Source organism: Octopus bimaculoides, chromosome 5 (assembly GCF_046866305.1).
Source record: "Octopus bimaculoides isolate indiv1 chromosome 5, ASM4686630v1, whole genome shotgun sequence".
Taxonomy (NCBI): domain Eukaryota; kingdom Metazoa; phylum Mollusca; class Cephalopoda; order Octopoda; family Octopodidae; genus Octopus; species Octopus bimaculoides.
Genome location: NC_142932.1, coordinates 99623727 through 99644895, shown reverse-complemented (window position 1 = coordinate 99644895; position 21169 = coordinate 99623727). Strand labels below are relative to the sequence as shown.

At 37.3% G+C, this 21169-nt stretch overlaps 1 protein-coding gene and 1 long non-coding RNA gene across 2 annotated transcripts in view; one reads left to right on the top strand and one right to left on the bottom strand.

Annotated features, from left to right (window-relative positions):
* Positions 1–16179, bottom strand: part of LOC106872868 (cystathionine beta-synthase) — a 40521-nt gene extending 24342 nt beyond the window's left edge. The window contains exons 1-2 of the mRNA XM_014920006.3: positions 16088–16179; positions 2703–2855 (exon numbers count right to left, since the gene is read on the bottom strand). Of these exons, the coding sequence (XP_014775492.1) occupies positions 2703–2855; positions 16088–16113 (179 nt within the window). The 5' untranslated portion in view covers positions 16114–16179. The remainder of the gene's footprint in view (positions 1–2702; positions 2856–16087) is intronic.
* LOC128247904 (uncharacterized) lies at positions 1645–15448 on the top strand. The gene is made up of 3 exons (XR_008264227.2): positions 1645–1776; positions 5853–5979; positions 15322–15448. It is a non-coding gene; the product is annotated as an uncharacterized LOC128247904 (long non-coding RNA).
* Positions 16180–21169: the final 4990 nt, after the last annotated feature.

Below are 21169 nucleotides of genomic sequence, written 5' to 3'. Positions count from 1 at the left end.
AGGTAAGATTTTATACACATGTGTGTGTGAGATAGGTAGATAGATAGAGAGAGACAAATAGACAGACAAAGCAAAAGCAAAAATTCATTCAGTACATTATACATAGTTTATATTTGTAGATCAACAGCTGGAGACTTGCAAAGTCACCAGCCAGAGGTTAATAGGAATGAAAGTGTATCTAACTGGTCAGATCTCCTCTACAAGTGAAACTTTAGCAGCATTCAGCTAGAAAGGCAGGCCTTTGAAAGTAGGTAAGCTTGGTTTCCCATTGGATGAGCCACATCACATGAAAATATGTTACTAAAAGCTTGTTATGCATTACATCTGGGAGAGATCCCTCAAAAAGCATAGAGTTGGAAAACACAATATACTTCAAAAGTCGTTATGCATTACATCTGGGAGAGATCTCTCAAAAAGCATAGAGTTGGAAAACACAATATACTTCAAAGTTCGAAGTTATGGAGGAAGACATTTTCTCAAGGTTTCATACAGTGAATTAAAACACAAAACCAAAAAGAAGCGAAGTGGACTTTTTAAACCAGGAGTCACGACTGCAAGACAGCAATAATGACTATATACTTTAACTCTTCACCATGTTAAGATAGATATGTAAACAGATATTTGAATCAGGTTAATTCATATGTAAAAAAACAACTATGTAGGGCAGATAAGTAATATATATATATATATTGAATTTCTCTCTCTGTCGCTTTGTGTGTGCACACACGCACATACATATATATACTACATATGTGTGTGTATGTATATAGATATATATATATATATATATTCAGAGAGAGTGATACTTACATAAGTACATATATACATACACATAAATAAATAATCGGTACATAGATAAACACCTATATATTTATATTAAACCTAACAACAAATATAACAAGTATATACATGCATACATGCAAACAATTATACAAAGATTTATATATATAAATATATATATATATATATACACATGTACATATAAATATATAACCAACACACATATGCATATCTAATGGGTTGGAAACCACTTTTGTATAGAAAAAGTGAAAGGAGGTATGTGTTTGTGTCCCACGACCAACATTCAATTTTCTGTCCAAAAGGGTTTTTAAACCTATTATCTATATGCTATTCATGTGTGCTTTGAGATCAACTAACCTAAATTCTGCTCATATCATACTATAATGGGCATAATGTCCGTCTGTCCGTCTGTACTCACATCACGGCCAAACGGTTGGGCTGATTGGCATGAAACTTTGTAGGGGTGTTTAGGAGGTCTCTAGGGTGGTTTGTATATAAGTTTAGTCCCTCCCCACCCGCCTATTTTCAGAGAAATTCCATCAATTGAGATATCTTTGGCACCCGGATAACTTTGGCAGAAGGAATAGGGTGGCCTATACCCTCCTAAAGAGACATGCTTGACCTCCTCCTTCTGCCCCTGCCCCATCACCACCCTCTACCTGTGTAATACCATCAATTGAGGCAAATTCGGCACCCGGATGTAAGTTTTGTAAGAGGAATAGAGAGGCCTACCTTCTCCCCAAGAGATCAGTCCAACCTCCTCTAAATCCACCTGCCCCCGCCCCACCCCAACCCAACCCCTTCTTCCTCTATTGAGTTATATAGTTGAATGAAGTAACTTTGGGAACCTATGAGTGTGAGAGTCACATCTCTCCTTTCGAACACATGAACAGTTTCAAAACATTGTTTACAAAATAATAGCTGATCATTTGCAAAGGAGCGTGTCTACAGTCAACACTTAGGATTTTTGTTCTGGTAAGTTTTCCTACCATGTATCATACTACGATGTATAAAACAGTGAATGACATGATATGCGTGCATTATATTACACGTTAATTAAAATGTAATAAAAGATTTTTATCCATCGGGACTACCAGTACACAAAATAACTTTGAAGAAGGGTTGTCCTATTATGCTGCTTCGGAATTTTGACCAGATGGTTGAAATTTAATAATTGGTGTTATAAGAGATTTTGCAAGCAATAATCTAGAACTGCAAAAGAATTTTACCCCTTAATTTTTTATAATTATTCTTATTTTGGGGGTTAATTATCATTGTAAACAATGTATAAAGTGTGATATTTGATTATGTTAGACAGTAGAGGAATAGTGCTATATGCTAGTAGTTAAGTGACTATGAAATTATGGAATGGATTTTTCAATTTTAGATATTTGCATTCAGATGTAGGTGCATGTCTCTGATCATAATCACACCTTAATGAAGCAGTGGCTTAATTGTAGTAAGACAACATCATTAATCATTTGTCAATTCTTTACTTTGTTTTTATCTTCTGTAAAATGTTACTGCATTTGATGGCAAATAACATTCTAAAAGAACGTCTCAAAAAAAAAAAATTACCCTGGGTCAAGTCCTATATTCAAAATTAGGCCTGTATTACATGCTTTAAAACACTAAAAAATTTATCCAGAATGTGCGCTGCTAAAATTGAGGTGCATCTAATATGTTACCGTCTTTTATGCTATCAAATACAAAATAATCATATTTAAACACACACACACATACACATGAAAGGTTTTCTCAGTATCTATCAACCAAATTTTACCCAAGGTTTTAGTCAATGTAAGGTCACTGCAGAAGACATTTGCCTAAGGTGCCACACAGTAGTTAAAAAGTAACAAAAAAAACCGCAACAAAGACAAGCACGTTATAAATATACCTACACAGATTTATGCAAATGTGGTGAATCTTCCACTTTTTTTGAACTTGAGTGGTAAGTGCAACGACTTGGTAGGTCTGGACGTCTCCATTGTCGAAATGGGGAAAATCGCTCCTCGTTTTTGTGCAGTTTGCTATGGCTATCATTCACCATATTTCTGAAATTTAAACAGTTTTAAATTAATAAAAGGAAAGAACACATGAAATAGAATCTTTCAACTGTCATGAAAGCATCCTAAAAGTAGTTAATAGCGTTTATTACCTGGGTAGCTAATTAATTGAGGTTGACATTTTGAAAGTATAGTTACTGCAGTAAGAATGTGGTGGGAAAAGTTCAAAGAGCTATTACTTATGTTGGTCAAAAAAGGTTTCACTCCAAGTGAAGTGCAGGTTGTATGATACTCAAGTTTGAAGTATAATGGTTAGGATGCAGAAAAGTTGTGATGACTTGAAGGAAATGAGGTACGCATAAACCACTAGCTATATAATATTAGTGTGCATGAATGACAAAACAGAAATGAGCTGAGAGAAAAGCTGAATATAAGAAACAGATGTACTGTGAAAGAGAGAGGCTATGCTGGCATGGGTTTGTTGAGAATATTAGAGAATATCAGTTGTATAAAGAAGTGTTGTGGACTCCAAATGTATGAAACTTATAGAAGGGACAAATGGGATGAAATGGGGAAGGCTGAAACTTATGAAGGAGATGACAAAAGACCAACCACAACATGTGGTGAAGTCTTGTGATAGAGAAAAACCTATCGAACACAATCAAGCATGGAAAAATGGATGCAAAAATTATAATAGAGGTAGAAACAGGAATATATAATATTTACACTTGGGTCTCCCTCAACCATTACATTCATATTAAATCTCCATCAATCGTTCTCCCAGTTTCAATTTTGTTTGATCCTCTTTCCTATCTCTATGTCTCCTTGTTACCTCTCTTCCATCACACCACTTGTGTAACAAGGGATGAGATTGGATCTGTCTGTCTCCCTTCTTTATTTCTCTTCCACCCAGCCTCCCTCTCTCACTCACTTCCCCATTACTACCTCTTTCATCATTCATTAATGACATGCATTACTCTCTTTTTCATCAACCTATCTCGTTCTTACCATTTATATCTTCTTATCAAATCTTCTCACCAACAACCAACACATAGCTGTTTATCTCAATTCACTCTTCTATTACCTTCTCCTTTATCTTACTTCTTTATTGCCCACAAAGGGCTAAACATAGAGGGGACAAACAAGGACAGACAAAGGGATTAAGTCGATTAGATCGACCTCAGTACGCAGCTGGTACTTTATTGACCCCTAAAGGATGAAAGGCAAAGTCGACCTCGGCGGAATTTGAACTCAGAACGTAACGGCAGACGAAATACCGCTAAGCATTCCGTCCAGTGCGCTAACGTTTCTGCCAGCTCGCCGCCTTTTACCTTCTCCTTTATCATCCTCTCACTCCAATTGTTCTGATTCTTCCCTCTGACTTCCTCTTCTATATCACTCCCTTGCTTCTATCATTGTAGTTCTTTCCTTTTACTTTTTTCTATTATCCTCTTCCTCTGGTTCTCTTATTCCATCTTTTTCCACCCTGTTGGACATGTTACTTTGAAACAACACAGACAAAATAAAGTAGCAATGCCACTTCAGTCCTGTAGGGACTAAAAACCTCTTTAGTTTTGGTGCTATGATAAAGTGTACCCAATGAACTTTGTAAAATAGTTGTTGCTAGAAGGGCATCCATCCACAGGAATCATGCAAAAAATGAAACATATGAGGTCTGTGACTCATCAAGAGAAATAATTCCAAACAGAACCTGACTTGGACCATAAGGACCCACATAACCCTTGCCAACATGGAAAAAAGGAAATAATGACACTGATAGTTTATTTATAATTTAAGACAAGCCAACAGTCAATGATGAACCCTGTATGTGGTCATTCAACCTGCTAGAATGGGCAAGGGCAACCTTTTACAAGAAGAGGGGTGCATAAGACATGGTTCATCATCAAGCAGGCTGCAGGACTAATTTACATTTGAGCCCACATTTAAAAAACAAACAAGGGAGGTACCTACAATGCAACAGGTATTAATAAGGGTGGTTAGCTGGACATGTAATGATTATAATTAATGGCTGAAGTTTGCCCATGACTGTGCAAGAAGTTGCAGTCAAATCTTTCTAAAACCACACTCAGTTACTTAAACAAAGAAGAATCTATCGGATAATGTTCTCTTACACTATGTGTAAATAAATTATGAGAGCATATCAGCTAGAATGCTTTTATTCGTACATCTGCTTGACCTGGGGCTAAACAATAACATTATATAAATACAAGCGTCCTGTTATGATTGGCTTATTGACTTTATTGTCACAGACAACAGCTCAGATTCTCATGAGTATGGTTGAAGGGCAACCAGATTAAACAGTCAAAAGTTGCAAAACATGTCATAAATGTAGGACAAATCAGATAGTATCAAACTGTTTATTTGCTTTACTGACTATAACTGGGCTAAACAGCTTAGTCACATATGCTTAATGGTGTCCAATACAATACCTCTCCATAAATGTTAGAATTCTCACAAATTGAATCTGTAAAAACAATTTGAATGGTTTCCATCTTGACATAAAGGTTAATAATAAATACCTGGTCTAGTACAAGAAGTGTGCATAATATTTCCTTCTAGTCAGTCAATTTTTCATGCATAGAACGCAAATTGGGAGTACCCGCAACACCCTTGGAATAAGAAGAGCATTTTAACCTTTCAACAAAAGCCTATGACTTGATTCTATAAACATAACAAAATACAAAGGGAAGCATTTTAATGTGTGTGCGTTTTCTATGGCTAATAGTCATAAAATAAAAAAGAAAGGAAATTTTTTATAGTTCTTTAATTGATTTCAATCATTGAATTGTGGCCATGCTGAGACACTAACTTATAGGGTATATAATCAATTGTACCATCTAGGGTGCTTTTTAATGTTTTGGCCATGGGAGGAAAGAAGTGCCCATAACCTTTTTCACAGCCTTCAAAAGCTGATGAAGAGAAGGAAGACAGTTATTCTAAGACCAGAGGTCTTGCTTGAATGCTCATAACAGAGTGTATACTGCTAGAGATATTTAAAGAAGGATACGTGCTCTTTACTTGCAGAGTCAATTTGCTGTGAATTTGATTTATACCCAATGATTGATCTAGCATCAGTGGATATAGTTATTGGATATGACCCATTATACCCATGTGGGCAAAAGAGATTCGCCAGAAAGAAGCAACTACAAAGGTAAGAAATTGATGGGTAAAATTATGAAAATAACAAATAACTTATAGCACAACAGATTAAGAGAATCCACTTAGATGAGACAGTTTGGGATTATATTAAGAAGCAATACCATTAATGTTCACTTCCTAGTGAGGCAATTACAGAAGTTCTCAACTAAAAATAAGCCACTACACCTAATATTCACCAATGTGGTGAAAACCTCTGACAGGGTGCCATGATGGTCATTAAGAATACAATGTTGTTAAATGACTTGTGAGAGTTAGGCAAGCTATGTGTAAAGACACCATAAGCAAAGTGAGAGTCAGCAGTGAGTTCAGAGAAGAGTCAGGGATTTAGCATTCAGGTTTAGTTCTGAATTCACTACGGTTTATTATAGTCCTCTAGACCAGGGGTTTTCAAACTGTGGTCCGCGGACCACAGGGAGTCCGCAAGGACAAGACAGTGGTCTGTGGACAGCAAATACTTTTTATGGGCAATTTGATTTTATATATGTTTTTTAATCAAAATCTTTTAATTGACAATAAACCTATTTGTTAAATACTGTTAAATAAATAAATGTAAAAATATGTTATTTTAAGCAAATATTTATGTATAAATTTCATAAGCGTTTATAAGGGGGTCCCAAAGGTAAAGCCTGAAATATAAAGTTTGAAAACCCCTGCTCTAGACCATAACATAGAAGTTTAAGACTGACTGTTTGTAAGAAATTAAGTATACCAATTATAAAGTTCTTATGGAAGAAATTCTAAATGTAAATGCAAATCTTCAAATCAAAAGAGCCTGAATGTAAACTTGGTAAACATTAAAGCATTGGTTGACAAGAAAGAAGTCAGGGCTTTACTGTCATCTAAGAAGTGGCTATAATTAATATGAAGAAAAGAAGCAGATAGTTATTCTAACAAGTATGTTGAATGTAAATTGTGGATGCATGAGAAGTGTCAGAGAAAGACTAATAGAGAAAGAAGACTGAATGAGTAGTAGATGCACAAGAGTAGTAAGCAGTAAGCACACCTATGACATAAACTCTCTCAAATACCTTGAAGTGGTTGATAGCATCCAGTCTTTTAGGTAACCTAATGAGCAGAGGAGATTGTTGTTCTGAAAGCACAGTCACCAGAAAAAGAACAGAGTAGAAAAGGCTTAAAGAACTATTATCTCTGTTAGCAAGCAACAAAGAGTTTTGTTCTTTGAGTGACAGGCAGCCATGATGCTGCATGGTAGTGAAATGTACTTACTATTAATAACACCCATTTTGCAGAAAACTCGCTTTAATTCTTGGAAAAAAAAATGATATTTTCACAGAAAATGGCCCACTTTCTAACAAAAACATACCGTTTAGTGACAGCCCATTTTACAAAACACTGGGATCATTTCATGAAAAATGGAGTTCATTATCATTAATTATGGTAAAAACTGTTCCAGAAAATGATGTTCTCCTCTCAGTAGCAAAATCATTGTTGTACAGTAATTAGAAGCAGCAAAAATTATTTTCAACTAGTTCTGGTATGAGACCATCAGTTCTTCCGGTATTTTCTTCTATGGATTGCAGCCATACTGGCATGCTCTTTTTAAAGGTTTCAATTTAAACAAATCAACCCCAGTGATTTTTAAGTCTTGATACTTATTTTATTGTCTCTTTAGTTGAACCACTCAATTAGAGCTGTAAATACATCAATACTGGTTGTTAAGAGGTGGGACATGCACACACCTCTTTTCCTTTTTTCCCCCCCATTTCCAGCCTACCAAATCCACATAAAAAGCTTTGCCGACCCCAGATTATAGTAGAAAACATCTGTCCAAGGTGTCACACAGTGGGACTGAACCAAAAGCTATAAGGTTGAGAAGCAAACTTCTTACCACACAACCTTATCTGGGGAAGAAAATTATCCAACTGTTTAACGACCCCCCCCCCCCCCCCAAATACCAGTTTCACCCTTATCTGTTTAAGTTTAATCTTTTAAACCTTACTTTGCATTTTTATGTTTTGAAAAACAGATTCAGAATTTACATTTGATGGATATTTGTCCTCATCTTGTTTGTTGTTAACACGTTTCGGTTGATATACCCTCCAGCCTTCATCAGGTGTCTTGGGGAAATTTCGAACCTGGGTTCTCATTCCTAAGGTATTTTTCAATGTTGTTATTATTATTATTATTATTATTATGAATAATAATAATAATAATAATAATAATAACAACAACAACAAGATCGAAAAAACACCTTAGGAATGAGAACCCAGGTTCGAAATTTCCCCAAGACACCTGATGAAGGTTGGAGGTTATATCAGCTGAAACGTGTTAACAACAAACAAGATGAGGACAAATATCTGTCAAATGTAAATAATGTTCAGAATTTACACTTTAAAATCAGAAATTTGTTTTGTTCTCCCTTTTCTTTATGACTACTTTTGAGTAACATTTTATTTCAATTTCAAAATTTGTTTTATTTTCATTCATTCAGTTGGTTGTTTTATTAGATAGATAGATAGATAGATAGATAGATAGATACAGATAGAGATGAGTATGGTACTTAAGTTGAGGCACCAGAATTTAGTACGGTATTATCCATACAATTTCAAAGTAAGGTGATTAAAATCAAAATAAGCAACAAGGATATCCAGAGGTAATGCAGTACGATCGTTTCATGCAACTCCATTTAATTGAATAATGCAATCATTGCATCAATTTAAAATGCAGAGCAATTCTCAGCTGCACAAAGACATAGAATTTATTTAAATTAGAACAGATGGACACATTAGTATAATTATACCTAAAATCTCCAAGATGTTAAGGAGATAGACAAAGAACATGCTGTCTCCACTCCAGTATAGAAGTTACTAAGTTATCAAGAAGATATACATTGTTACAGACTCTGCTTGTAACTGAGTTTTTTCTTTTTATGGGGGCAGTTTTAATTTATAGACTAGTTTATCAAATCCTTCTATATCTAAGGCTGAGAGAACAGAGGGTAGTATCTGTTAGGGGTAGGTCTGAGGGAGCAGACAGAAATCATAGTTGGTATAGTCATAAAAATCAAGATTTATTAGAAGCAATATCATGAGGTTTGGTAAAGGAAAACTTAAAACAAGATATTAGCTGACAATTAAGGGGGTCACCCACTAGCAGACTATTGATAATGAAACAGGGGAAATCTTATCATGTAGTACTAAAGTTAAATATTTTAAACAACATTGTTATATTGTATACAGTTAAAGTTTAGGGTTATTCAAAGGATTATTAAGAAGAATATTATTATAACAAAAGGATAGAAATTTATGAATACTTTTGAGTATACCAAACTTTTACCACAATAGAGGGAGGAAAAGAAATTATCCAGAAATAATTTAATATTTATACATATTATACACTTAAATACTAATTCATCAGATGGTATCTGTGAATATGGATTAATTGGTATATACTGGTATTAATAAAGGAGTATTGAGATAAAAAAAAAACATACTAATTATATATTAATAACATTATAATCTAAGCAGTCTTTTATAAGTAGTGAATATACCAGTATAGTTGATCTTTTCCTTTTGGCCAGCACATAGAAAAAATAATTTTTTGTAACTAAACACTTTCAAATTTCGTATACTTGTAGAATGTGTCATTTAAAACATCATTTACTCTTGGTGTTTTTAAGAAAATTCTTTTATTTTCGAAGTTATTTGTGTTAACGTTGTTGTATTTCAGTAATTTCAACCAATCAATGACGTCTATTGAGGTGAAAACAATTACTGCTGTGGTTTGTCAATAAGATGTTCTGGTGGTGTAAATTTACTTTGTCACTGATATTTATGACATCGTTCGTGCATTTGTACTGGTTTTAGTTTTAGTGGGTTAGGGTTAGGGTTTTAGGGTCAGGCTGTTAGGGTTAGGGTTTTAGAGTTAGGGTTAGGTTAGGGTTTTTTCAGTTACTATTTTTGGAGACATTTTTGCCCACCCCCCTCCAATTTCTTCATTTTTCACATTTTTCCATAACTCTAACCCTAAAATCCCAACCCTAACCCTAACCCTAAAACCCCAACCCTAACTCTAAAACCCTAACCCTAATCCTAAAACCCTAACCCTAAAGCCCTAACTTTAAAACCCTAACCCTAACTCTAAAACCCTATCCCTAACCCTGACCCTAAAACCCTAACTCTAAAACCCGAACCCTAACCTTAACCCTAAAACCCTAAAGCTAAAACCAGTACAAACGCACGAACGATGTCATAAATAACAGTGACAAACGAAATATATACCGCCGATAGTAGTTGTTGACAAACAACGGCAGTAATTTTATTCAAGGGAAAAGATCCCAAAATGGGCAATTTCGAAAACGCTAAAACAAAACGAAAATACTTCCACAAACAAATTAAATTGAAAAAAATTAAATAAATAACTAATAACTGAATTGATTAAACTATATACACGTGTATCTCAAATGTAAATATATCAGAAATAACAGTGACAAAGTAAATTTACATCGCCAGAACGTCTTGTTGACAAACCACAGCAGTAATTGTTTTCACCTCAATAGACGTCATTGATTGGTTGACAGTAAGCGGTACCTTGAAAACTAGTCATACTGGATGAAGAGGGAGTCGAAGGTGGCCTTCGAAATTACGTTGTCTCAAGCTCTCTAGCTCCGACAGTCCTCCACCTTCTCAGGAGTAGACAAGCCCAATTTCCTCCAGTGTTGGAGTGCTTCATCCAACTCCCTGTTGGAACTGATCCATGTTGGAGAGGAGAGGATGTTACTCACCAGGGTAATGCAGGCGTGGGTGGACGAAAGGAAGCAGGAGAGAGAGAGGGACGAACACTGACGAAGACCAAGACCTCCAAATCGCTTGGGCAATGCAGCCTGATCACAGGACATTGGAGAGAGTCTGACATTGACTAAGTCTCTCAAAGATTAGGTTGTTGAAGCGTTGGAGGCACGATGGGAATCGGTAAGATGAGCTGACTCTGAATAAATATAGAAGCTTAAGGATCGAAAAGTAATTCCTAAGTATGAAAAAACCTTGATGGGGTTCGATAGCTTCAATATTTTTCAACAATTGCTCAATGGCAGCCACCTTCGACTGGAAGATGGACTCAAAGGCAAGGTCAGTGATTGGGGTACCTAAAGAGCAGCAAGCCGATGGGGGAGGGACTGCAATAGAAGGGGAGGACTCTGCAAAACGGTCAATAATTGGTTGAAGTTGAGAAGCCGGGTGGTTGAGGATCCAGAGCTCACATCTGGAGCCGCTTACTTGGAGGCCTCGGCGACCAAGCTCCCCAACCATCATATTAGCAATGGCGAGAACCCTGTTCGGAGGTCCCCCCAAACAAGCATCGTCGAGATACTAGACGTTGGGGTCAAGCTCGACGCCCATCTTGGTGATGTTATCAATGCCCAGTGCGAACAGAGCAAGCCCAAATGGGTCACCCTGTTGGACCTCTGAGTCGAAGGTAATGATTTGGTCACCGAAAGAGAGATAGGAAAGCTCCCGATAAGCCTGCCATGCAAGGCGGTAGAGTTGTGGGACCTTCTCGCTTACTGAACTGAGAACAGTATTGCGGATGATGGAGTTGAAGGCATTCTTAAGGTCAAGTTTGGGGATGATCTTGGGTAACAAGGAGGGCAAGTTGGCATAGGCTCTGGTAGCTTCACATCACAATTTGGTGCCCACTCTCAGCTGGGCGGGGAAAATCCCTCCTCCAGTAAGTTAGAGACCGATTGTAAGCACACCTTTGCAGTGAGACAGCGAAGGATGCAGTCGACGGCAATGGGGCGCAAGTCTCCGTTGGGTTTGGTGAACCCGAATAATTTTGCACCGAAGAATAGTGGACGGATATAAGGGACGACGTTCGCTGAAGAGAACTGGTTCACAAACTGAGTCAAATTCTCCAAGAGCTCAAATTCGGCGTCACCGGCCGATAAGGAGATACCATCCTTGAGGTGTTGAGGCCGAAGGCCATCAATTCCCGCACCTGAAACAACAGGGAAGGATGAAATCGCCTTTCTGATGCTATCAGAGGTGAAGACCGGTCTCAAGTATTCTGGGGGATCGGGCCAGTTTAGTTGATTATCAGGAGGTGCCGGTGGGTGTTTCTCTTTCAGACGTCTAAGAGACTCAGAGTCACACGGAGCGAGGGAGAATAGAGAAGAGGGGAGACGGACAGCCCCTTTTATGTCAGATTCGCTGAATTTGGCATTGACTGCACGCTTAAGGTTTATCGGTTGCTTGTCGGTAGGCACCGTGCTCGATGTCAAATTGAGGTGAGAAGTGGTCGGGGTGGACTCAAATAGCTGGAACTGTCGTTTGAGAGAGGAATTGTGTAAGGGAGTCCGATTTCACATCGTGCACGTGGAGAGAGATAAACATACGTTTTTCAACAAGCTGGAGAGCGCGCGAGCAAATCTATTCCGAGCTCCCTTAGGGATCCGGTTAACGAGCTTCGATTTAGATAAACCCTGGAGGGCTGCGACAAAGTCCTCAGTAAAGAGCTGGTTGTCGGAGTGTGAGGCATCTCCACGGAGTGTGTCAGAGCTGAAGTGGCACTGACTGCAGGTCCAGTATGGGAGACTTTCGGCTTGAGCCTCGGTGATGCGGACACGACTCGCGTGGTAATATTGGTGGCACAGGTGACAATTAATTGTCTTTAAATCACGACTAGTGCGAGCTCAAACAGCACAGTCAGGAGGCGAGCTAGCATCAACCGGCAGTAAAGGGGTAGCATTGGAACTCAATCGGGGGAGTGCAGCATTGGTTCCGCAGGTGGGACTAGAATGGAGGTCGTGTGGTGGGGGAGGATTGAAAGTTGTAGGAGTGGTGGGGGTTGGTAGGGTTAATTCCATTCGGAACCCGTGATGGAGAGAGGTTAGCTTCTCTCGAGCGTACCGAAGTTGGTGGAGAATGAGAGGTCAGAGGTTGATCTATTGTCATATAGTCGCTCCACTAGGCAGGTCTCAGTTTTCTAGTTTGATTTTGTTAAACGGTAAACACTGTGAAGGCAATTGGGCACTACTTAAGAAGAGTGAACCCGACGCGCGCACAGTGTGCACACGCGCTAGTCAGCACCCACGATAAAAAAAATGTTTTTAAACCTCCACATGTATAAATATATGTAAACTGTAAATCGGAGGTGGTGGGGATCTATCTATCTATCTATCTAATAAAACAAACAACCGACTGAACGAATGAAAATAAAACAAATTTTGAAATCAGAAATTGGTTAAGATTAGGGAATTTAACATTGCTTTCTATTTTTAAAAAATATGTGCTTTTATGAATGAAAAAAAAAACTGGACCTTTTTAAAGCAATGAATACCTTGTTAAAAAAAAATCCGAAGAACACTTCTTTTTTTATAAAAATGATATACAAAAAGTTAGCGGTTGGAGGTGAGTGTTAAAGAAATACCCACGCTCAAATCCTATGAATGGGATACTTAACATCTGATTAATAGACAGGATTAATCCCGAAATTATATACATATTAATTTTCTTCTGACCTGGCTCTCCGTCGGTTACGATGACGAGTGTTGGCACTGTCATGCTATTAGCTGTCAGAAGTGAAAGTGCTCACTGCTAGTGAAGTATCTGTCTGTCTGCCTGCATGCCTGTTGCTGGCCTGTCGATTCTTTGGCTACTGACAGCTAATACTATGACTGGCCGGAGCGAGCTATATGTCTGTCTGTCTGTCTGTCTCTCTATCTATCTATCTATTACTCGAAAGTTCGCGCATCATTTCCTGAAATTGCAAATTATTTAAAATATAAAAATATAATTTTCAACAGAGAGAATTTATCAAAATAGAAAACAAATGAAGTTTGAAGTTTAAAAATAATAGGATCGACCACTCACGACTAGCTAGCGCGGACGCGAGTACCCTTATACTTCACTAGCAGGCAGTGAGCACTTTCACTTCTGACAGCTAATAGCATGATAGTGCCGAGTGTTCCAGTCGGTACGATCAACAGAACAGCCTGCTTATGAAATTAACATGCAAGTGACTGAGCACTCCACAGACATGCATACTATTAACGTAGTTCTCAGGGAGATTCAGCGCGACACAGAATGTGACAAGGCTGGTCCTTTTGAATTACATGTACAACTCCTTTTTTTTTTCCGGCTGAGTGGACTGGACCAACATGAAATAAAGTGCCAGGAATCGAGCTCACGCCCTAACGATCATGAGCTGGATGCCCTAACCACTAAGTGCACGTCTTCACTTCTAAACTAGTTAATTTTCTACAGCCAGTAAATGATTCTTTCCATTTTAACTTTTCAAACTTAAGGCATCAGGTTTCATTTAAGTTTTTTTTTTTTTTTTTTTGTCAGACAAACATCGTCGGCGACAATAATCAAATAGATTTGGTTACTATGACCTAATTGACCAGATGAGGAAAATAAATAAATGTGAAGAAGCAAAGTATTACGAAGTCCCTTGTTACTAGCTAGAAACGGAGGCTGTCGACGTGTTTGTACACGTATGCAGTTATTTAGATACATCACAGCTGATCAAAGGTACTTCGGGAAAACATTTAATTTTTAAAAATACGTAATTTTTCAATATGGAGTACCTTTTAAAAGGTTATATACATATCACATGTCACTTCTCTCTCTCTCTCTCACATCACCTACGTAATCTATTATCTAGCTATGTAATCTATACCTTTATCGGCGGAATCCCACGTTTTAGGCTATGGAGATTCCGATTCTGAAAAAAATTTTTCAAAAATCTCAAATTCAAAATTTCGACCCCCCCCCCCCCCACCTACCCCATTTCCCCATTTAAAAATATTTTCCGGAAATTATGTTTTAGAAATGCGTAAAAAAATACGGAGATTATGATTCTGAAAAAAAATTGTTTGAAAAATTTCAATTCCCCTACCACCACCACCACCACCACCACCAAGCAGGCTATTTACATGCTAGAAATAACACCCAAATCTCACAAAACTAGTGTTAGGGTTGGGTTTAGTGTTAGGGTTAGGGTCAGTGTTAGGGTTTGAGTTAGGGTTAGGTTTACCCTGTGGATCTATATAAAAACCGGGGGGGGGGGTGAATCGAAATTTTGAAATTGAGATTTTTGAAAAATTTTTTTTCAGAATCGGAATCTCCATAGCCTAAAACGTGGGATTCCGTAAAAAAAGAGAAAAAAAATAAGGGGGGAAAGGTTCAGATTACATATAGTCCATCTGGACCCATTTATCTACCCCATTTCTCTTTATCTATCTATCTATCGTATTTGTTTATGTAATCTACCTGTGTCTGTCCGTCTTTTTATCTATACTTATTGTTGCTTCCGTGATCCAAGCATGTATTATGGAATATAGTTTCCAACTTATATACTAGTTGTTTTTTAGTTGCAGGTCAGGCCTGACAGAAAGAGATTTCGCTGCTGCTTCAGCGTATGGAACGACTTGGTGCGTGTGTAATCCAAACCCTTCACAGATACTCACACAATCGTAAATAAAATAAAATTAAAAATCACTCTGCTTTAATATTATGTGTAAATGGTTTTCTAAAACAGTTTTATGATTTATTACTTTTTAATACTTCAAATTCATTGTTTTTACGAAATAATATTAACGCAAAATAGCTTTTGTTTATAATATACGCTGCTTTACTCATGAAATTGCTGGTACTACGTACGATCGGCCAGGTTTTAAGAAGACACTTGTAGAAACAGAATACATAGGTAGTTCTCGGACCACATTTTATTTACAATGTATACAAATGATAATCTCTAGTTACATAAGCAGTGGAAGCGGCGTAAGTATATGACCGATTTGACACTTAGTATCATTAATTTCTCCAAGTCTGTACAATATTACCGTAATTCATATTTCCCCTTCTCAGCATCACAAGTTACTGTAAACTGAATTTTTATTTTTCTATTATATCTACACAACCCATTTTGAACAAAAATATTTCCAATCAAATGCTCCTAGTGATGAAAAGGTTAGAATAATTTCCGACATTCTTCATTCCTAAGGGATGTTTCTTTCTTCTGAAAGACGTTAAGATGCTTTAGCATTGGAAAGATTAAATAAAGCAAACTAAAATTGAACGCTTGAAAACAGTAAGTACTATTGAATTTTTAGTTAATATGTAGATGAAATTATTTACCTTGTGTCACTGTTTGTAGTATCCATAATAGACTTTTTAAATTGATTTCGTGCCTCCGAAAAATTTATACAATATGAAATCGTTCACAAGACACGCGCCCACCGTTAGGCCGCTGTTGATTGGCCACAATTCAGCATCTTGATTGGCTGGCATATGTTACTACTCATATTAACATAAATAATCATAACATTGTGTTGGTCTGAAATGCTTGACTTCTTCGGCGATTTTATGTATAAATCAATGCATAGATCTGTAATAAATGCGCATAAGCTCTGATGCTTCTTTTAAAGCACATAATTGTAAATGATTATTTATATATTGTGTTCGGAACATATACATCTGTCCTACTCAAATTTATTTATCTATTTCCTTCAACGTGCTTCGCAGAACCCTAGCACATCTTCAACGTGTTTCACAAAACCCTAGCACATGTTTTTTTTTTTCCTCTTCCATTAGCTGGATCATTCTGATTCTCTCTGCCGAAGATCTGCTATTGTAGGTACAAGTGACACGGGTTGTTATCCGATTCCTTGACGGCCAGTTGGCACCTGAGATTCTTAGCAGCCTCTGGTTGCTCAGCCGCCATAGAGTGGTCCGATTGATCTGAAGGATGTTGAGGCATATTTTCTCGCATTGTTTTAGCTTTTAAGATGAAGTGACTATGCGGACAGAATATTTATTACTTCTTGTTTAGCTAGCTTCCAGCTTCTAGTAAATAGACTACATGCTCGCTTCCGTGAAGTAGTCCTTCCGTTGGGCCAGTAGTCTGGTACCTTTGTAGCTTGGTTGGACCAGGACATACTCTCCCCCACCCCCACCCGCTATTATAGCTACCGAACAACCATTGCCACTGTTGCACCATTATGAGGTACTAAAGTAGAATTTCGCAACAGGTGATACCAAGGGCCCGGGAACAGGGGGTGCAGCGGGTGCACCCGCACCCCCTAGAATTTTCAGGGGGTGCAAGATCAAAATTTGCACCCCCTACATAATCTTACCAGTTGCAGAAAAAAAGTGTCTAAAATCTATCGGTATAAAATGCTGAAGTTTGATCTCGTTTCAAAACAAAGAAAAAAATAAATGTATAAATAAATAAAAGTGATGAAGCTAGCATAAAATTCCCTAGGGAGTTCTGAAGGCAAGTAACGTCAAAATACAAAAAAAGTAAGTAACAATAACAACAGTGGCAGCAACAATAACAACAACAAAACCAGCATGTATGGTTAATTTTGAACATATAGCATTACTTGAATTATTGAAGACAGCTCCCACCCAGTTTCTGCCTGTCAATACTTTTCTCCATCTTTTAGTACCACTCCCAAGTTCTTTGTAATTGGTGTTGCTAAAGCCTTAAAACATGGTTGAATAGATTCGACCGTTTGACCCCAGTCTAAAAATAAAGCCCCTTCAGAATTCTTTCAATACAAAACGACCATTATTTGCTTGACCATTGCCTGGGTAAGTGCCTTTTTTTTCAACTCCAACTTTAGTCTTGATTCACCTTTTCATTCAATCTTTACTTTCCTTTTTGTCTTTATTCCTCTCTATCTGCTCTTTTTATCCTTCTCTTGAGTTCCTTAGGAAATAGTTTCCTTTTAGATTTACTACTAACAAATCATATCTTAAAGACGTAGTTTAGGCAGAATGCCTTATATATAGACGACTTTCATTTTTTTATCTTGCCTTAATTCTGTCATATTATTAACCAAAAGTCTTCCTGCCTATATATAAAATAGTATCTGCGTCATATCTGTTTCCGATAGTGTCCTGCTTCTTCGTTTTATATAGAAAACGTTGATTTAATTAGTTTGATAAGTGCCTCTGCACGAAACTCTCGAACCTTCAGTCACTATGTAACTTTCTCTGATCAATAAATCTATACTTATTGAGACTGACTCAACATAAGTTCTATTTTTCTTGTTTGAACCACTACGCCTCTGATGAGAACCCAATAATGTTCGGAAATCGATTAAAGTTGTTCATCTTTTTTTTTCAATCTACGGAGAAATGGCTAAATTTGCCCTCTTTATAAATATACGATATATATATATATATATATATATATGTATATATATATATATATATGTATATATATATATATATATATAGAGAGAGAGAGAGAGAGAGAGAGGTAGGTAGGTACATATGCAAGCACACATACCCGCATGCATATACATACGAATGTATGTATTTGTGTGTCTGTATGTCACCTCACCATCGCCTGATAACTAATGTTGATGCGATTATGCCCCTGTAACTTGGCGGTTCGAAAAAAGAGGCGATAGAATTAATACGAGGCTTCCAAAGAATATTTCCTGGCGTTGATTTCTTCAAATAAAAGACGGTGCTCTAGTATGGCCTATCGTCTTTTGAAGCATATTGGATGGGAGGTCATGTTGCTGGTTTTGCCAATAAAAGCACAAGTACTATTTATGTGATGTTCGCTATTTGTTTTTCAGGTTTTTGTTCGACCAGAGTTCTTTCGTTACAATTCAGTGGCCTTATACGTGGTTCTTTACTTATTTTTTCTTTCTTGTGTCTGCCCTTTTTAATCATCTGCCATGTTGTATTCAACAGAAATTCAAAATCTTATGGGAAACTTCGTAAATCTTGTAAGGGAACTTGCTGAAGAATGCAGTGCAGAAGTAAGCCAGTGGTTTAAGCGTCGGAACAATTTCCTCTCTGATACAATTCAAAATGAAATTTTAGAGGCATATGCTCATGACATTTTACATGAGATCAAAATAAAAGTAGAAAATTCCAGATTTATTGGCATTATATGTGATGGTACCACTAATTGCTCTGGCATGGAACAAGTATCAATCACTGTCCGGTACGTTTCTGAAGACCTGAATGTCAATGAGGATTTTCTAGGTTTTTATAATCCCCGTGACTGCTCTTCGAAGACACTGACTAAGATTATTCTAGATGTTTTTTGTCACCTAAACATTTCACTTGGCTCAAAGTTATGCTGTTTTTCATTTGATGGTGTAAGTACCATGAGTGGAAACATTTCAGGTGTACAAATGCGATTGAAAAATTTGTTCCCAGGTACATATTTTGTACACTGTGGAAACCACTCTCTAGACCTTGTCCTCCAAGAAGTTAGTTTTAAGGTTACCTTTGTAGCTGATGCACTGAACTTTGTTCATCAATGCGTCATTCTTGTAAAAGAGTCACCAAAAAGAAAGGCACAATGGACAAATCTTTGTGTTACAAGCAGTGTGTCCAACTCGGTGGTGCATTAGAGCAACAGCACTGAAACAAGCAGAAAACAATTATAAGAATATTCAAAATTGTTTTGCTTTACCTTCTTAATGACTCGTCGTTAAGAGCAACAGCAAAGGCTACTGTTAAAGGGCTGCTAAAACAATCTGGCAAAGCTTCCATTTTGTTCGGCATTAAAATCGCTGGGGATATATTTGGGGTATGTGAGCCAGTGGCACGTAGCTTACAGCGTCCAGGCACGACAGCCGGTGATTGCTTGAAATTGATTGAAAAGTTGAAAAACTCTCTTTCAAAAATGAGAAGTGAGAAGGTTTTTGAAAAATATTTTGATGAAGTATCCTCTTCTGACTTGGTGAAAATGCCCAACATTTCGCGATCTAAAAATACATCACTGCGCTTTAGGCACACAACAACTACTGAAGAAGTTACTCTTTCTGTCACCGATGACTGGCATCGGCAATTTTTCTCTATAGTGGCTGTCATCGAAAATGAATTGACTCGCCGGTTTCAGCTACAGGGAATACGTGTATGCTCTGAGTAAGAGGAGTTGCTATTGTCAGCAGTCTCTGAGTAAGAGGAGTTGCTATTGTCAGCAGTCAAATGTGGAGTATTTAACTTTGAAAATGCACACCTACTTGCTTCTTTTGATTTGCTCTTACTGTCATCTCAAATCAAACTTCTTGCTGGCCTATGGACGGAAAGGGAAAATTTGCCTAAATCATTTAATGACATAGTTGAAAAAGGAGAGCGTCTGATGCTATTTTTCGTTCTAGTATGCTACAAGAGTTGGCGTTAATGCAGCTTGTCTTGTCTTCACCTGTATCTGTTGCATCAAGCGAAAGAACATTCAGTGCACTTCGCCGTTTGAAGACCTGGCTCCGTACCACAATGACACAGCACCGTCTTACACATTGTGCCATAATGCATGTACATAAAAAAAATATACGATGAAAACACTTTGCACATCCTCATGAAACGTTTCATTAACAACACGTTTGAGCGTAGGAAAACTTTTGGAATATGTTGATACAGTTTTTTTCATATACGTATGAATTATGGAGTGATGCAAAAACTCGGCTTACTTCCATTTTAACACTACTTATAGCTTCATTATTTCTTTCTTGGTAAACTGACATTTGAATGTTCAGAGAAAACTTCAAAAGTAACTATTAGTGACTTTTCTTCAAGATGAACAACATTTGACATCATGCTGTTATCAAGTATCTGTAGAAAAAGGATTTAGTCCCCAAGAACATGTTGATATATCGGAGGATGATGCTCCAGTTTTATCAACAGTGCAAAACTGATTAACTGATTTGAGCAGAGATAATTTTGAGAAGACTAATGATCTGAACAGTCTGCAACTGCCTCCACTGGACAAAAAAAAATAATAAATTGCCAATGTTATTAGCATATCACGTGTGAGAGCTGAGAATATTCTACACAATAAATTTGGCATTATGAAAGTTTCTGCTTGGTGGGTGTTGCTTCTTCTGACACCTGATTAAAAGGGCACCAGGCTGATCACATTTCGATAATATCTGACATTGCTTGAGGCAAATCCAGTTTCCTTAAATGTGTTGGGTTTATCATTTTGAGTTGGAGAATAAGAGATAATCTAACAGTGGAGACACTCCTCAACACTTACTCGAAAGAAGGTCATCAAGATTGTTTAATCTGCAGGGAAGGTGATGGCCTCAGTATTTTGGATTGCAAAAAGCATCGTGTTTATTGACTATTTTCAAAGGCTCTCACCATCAATGGAGAGTGCTGTACTGTGCCACTTTTCTAAGGCAGTTTGCGAAAGGCTATCAAGGCCAAATGCAAGGAAAACTGTCGAGTATGTTTTTCTTA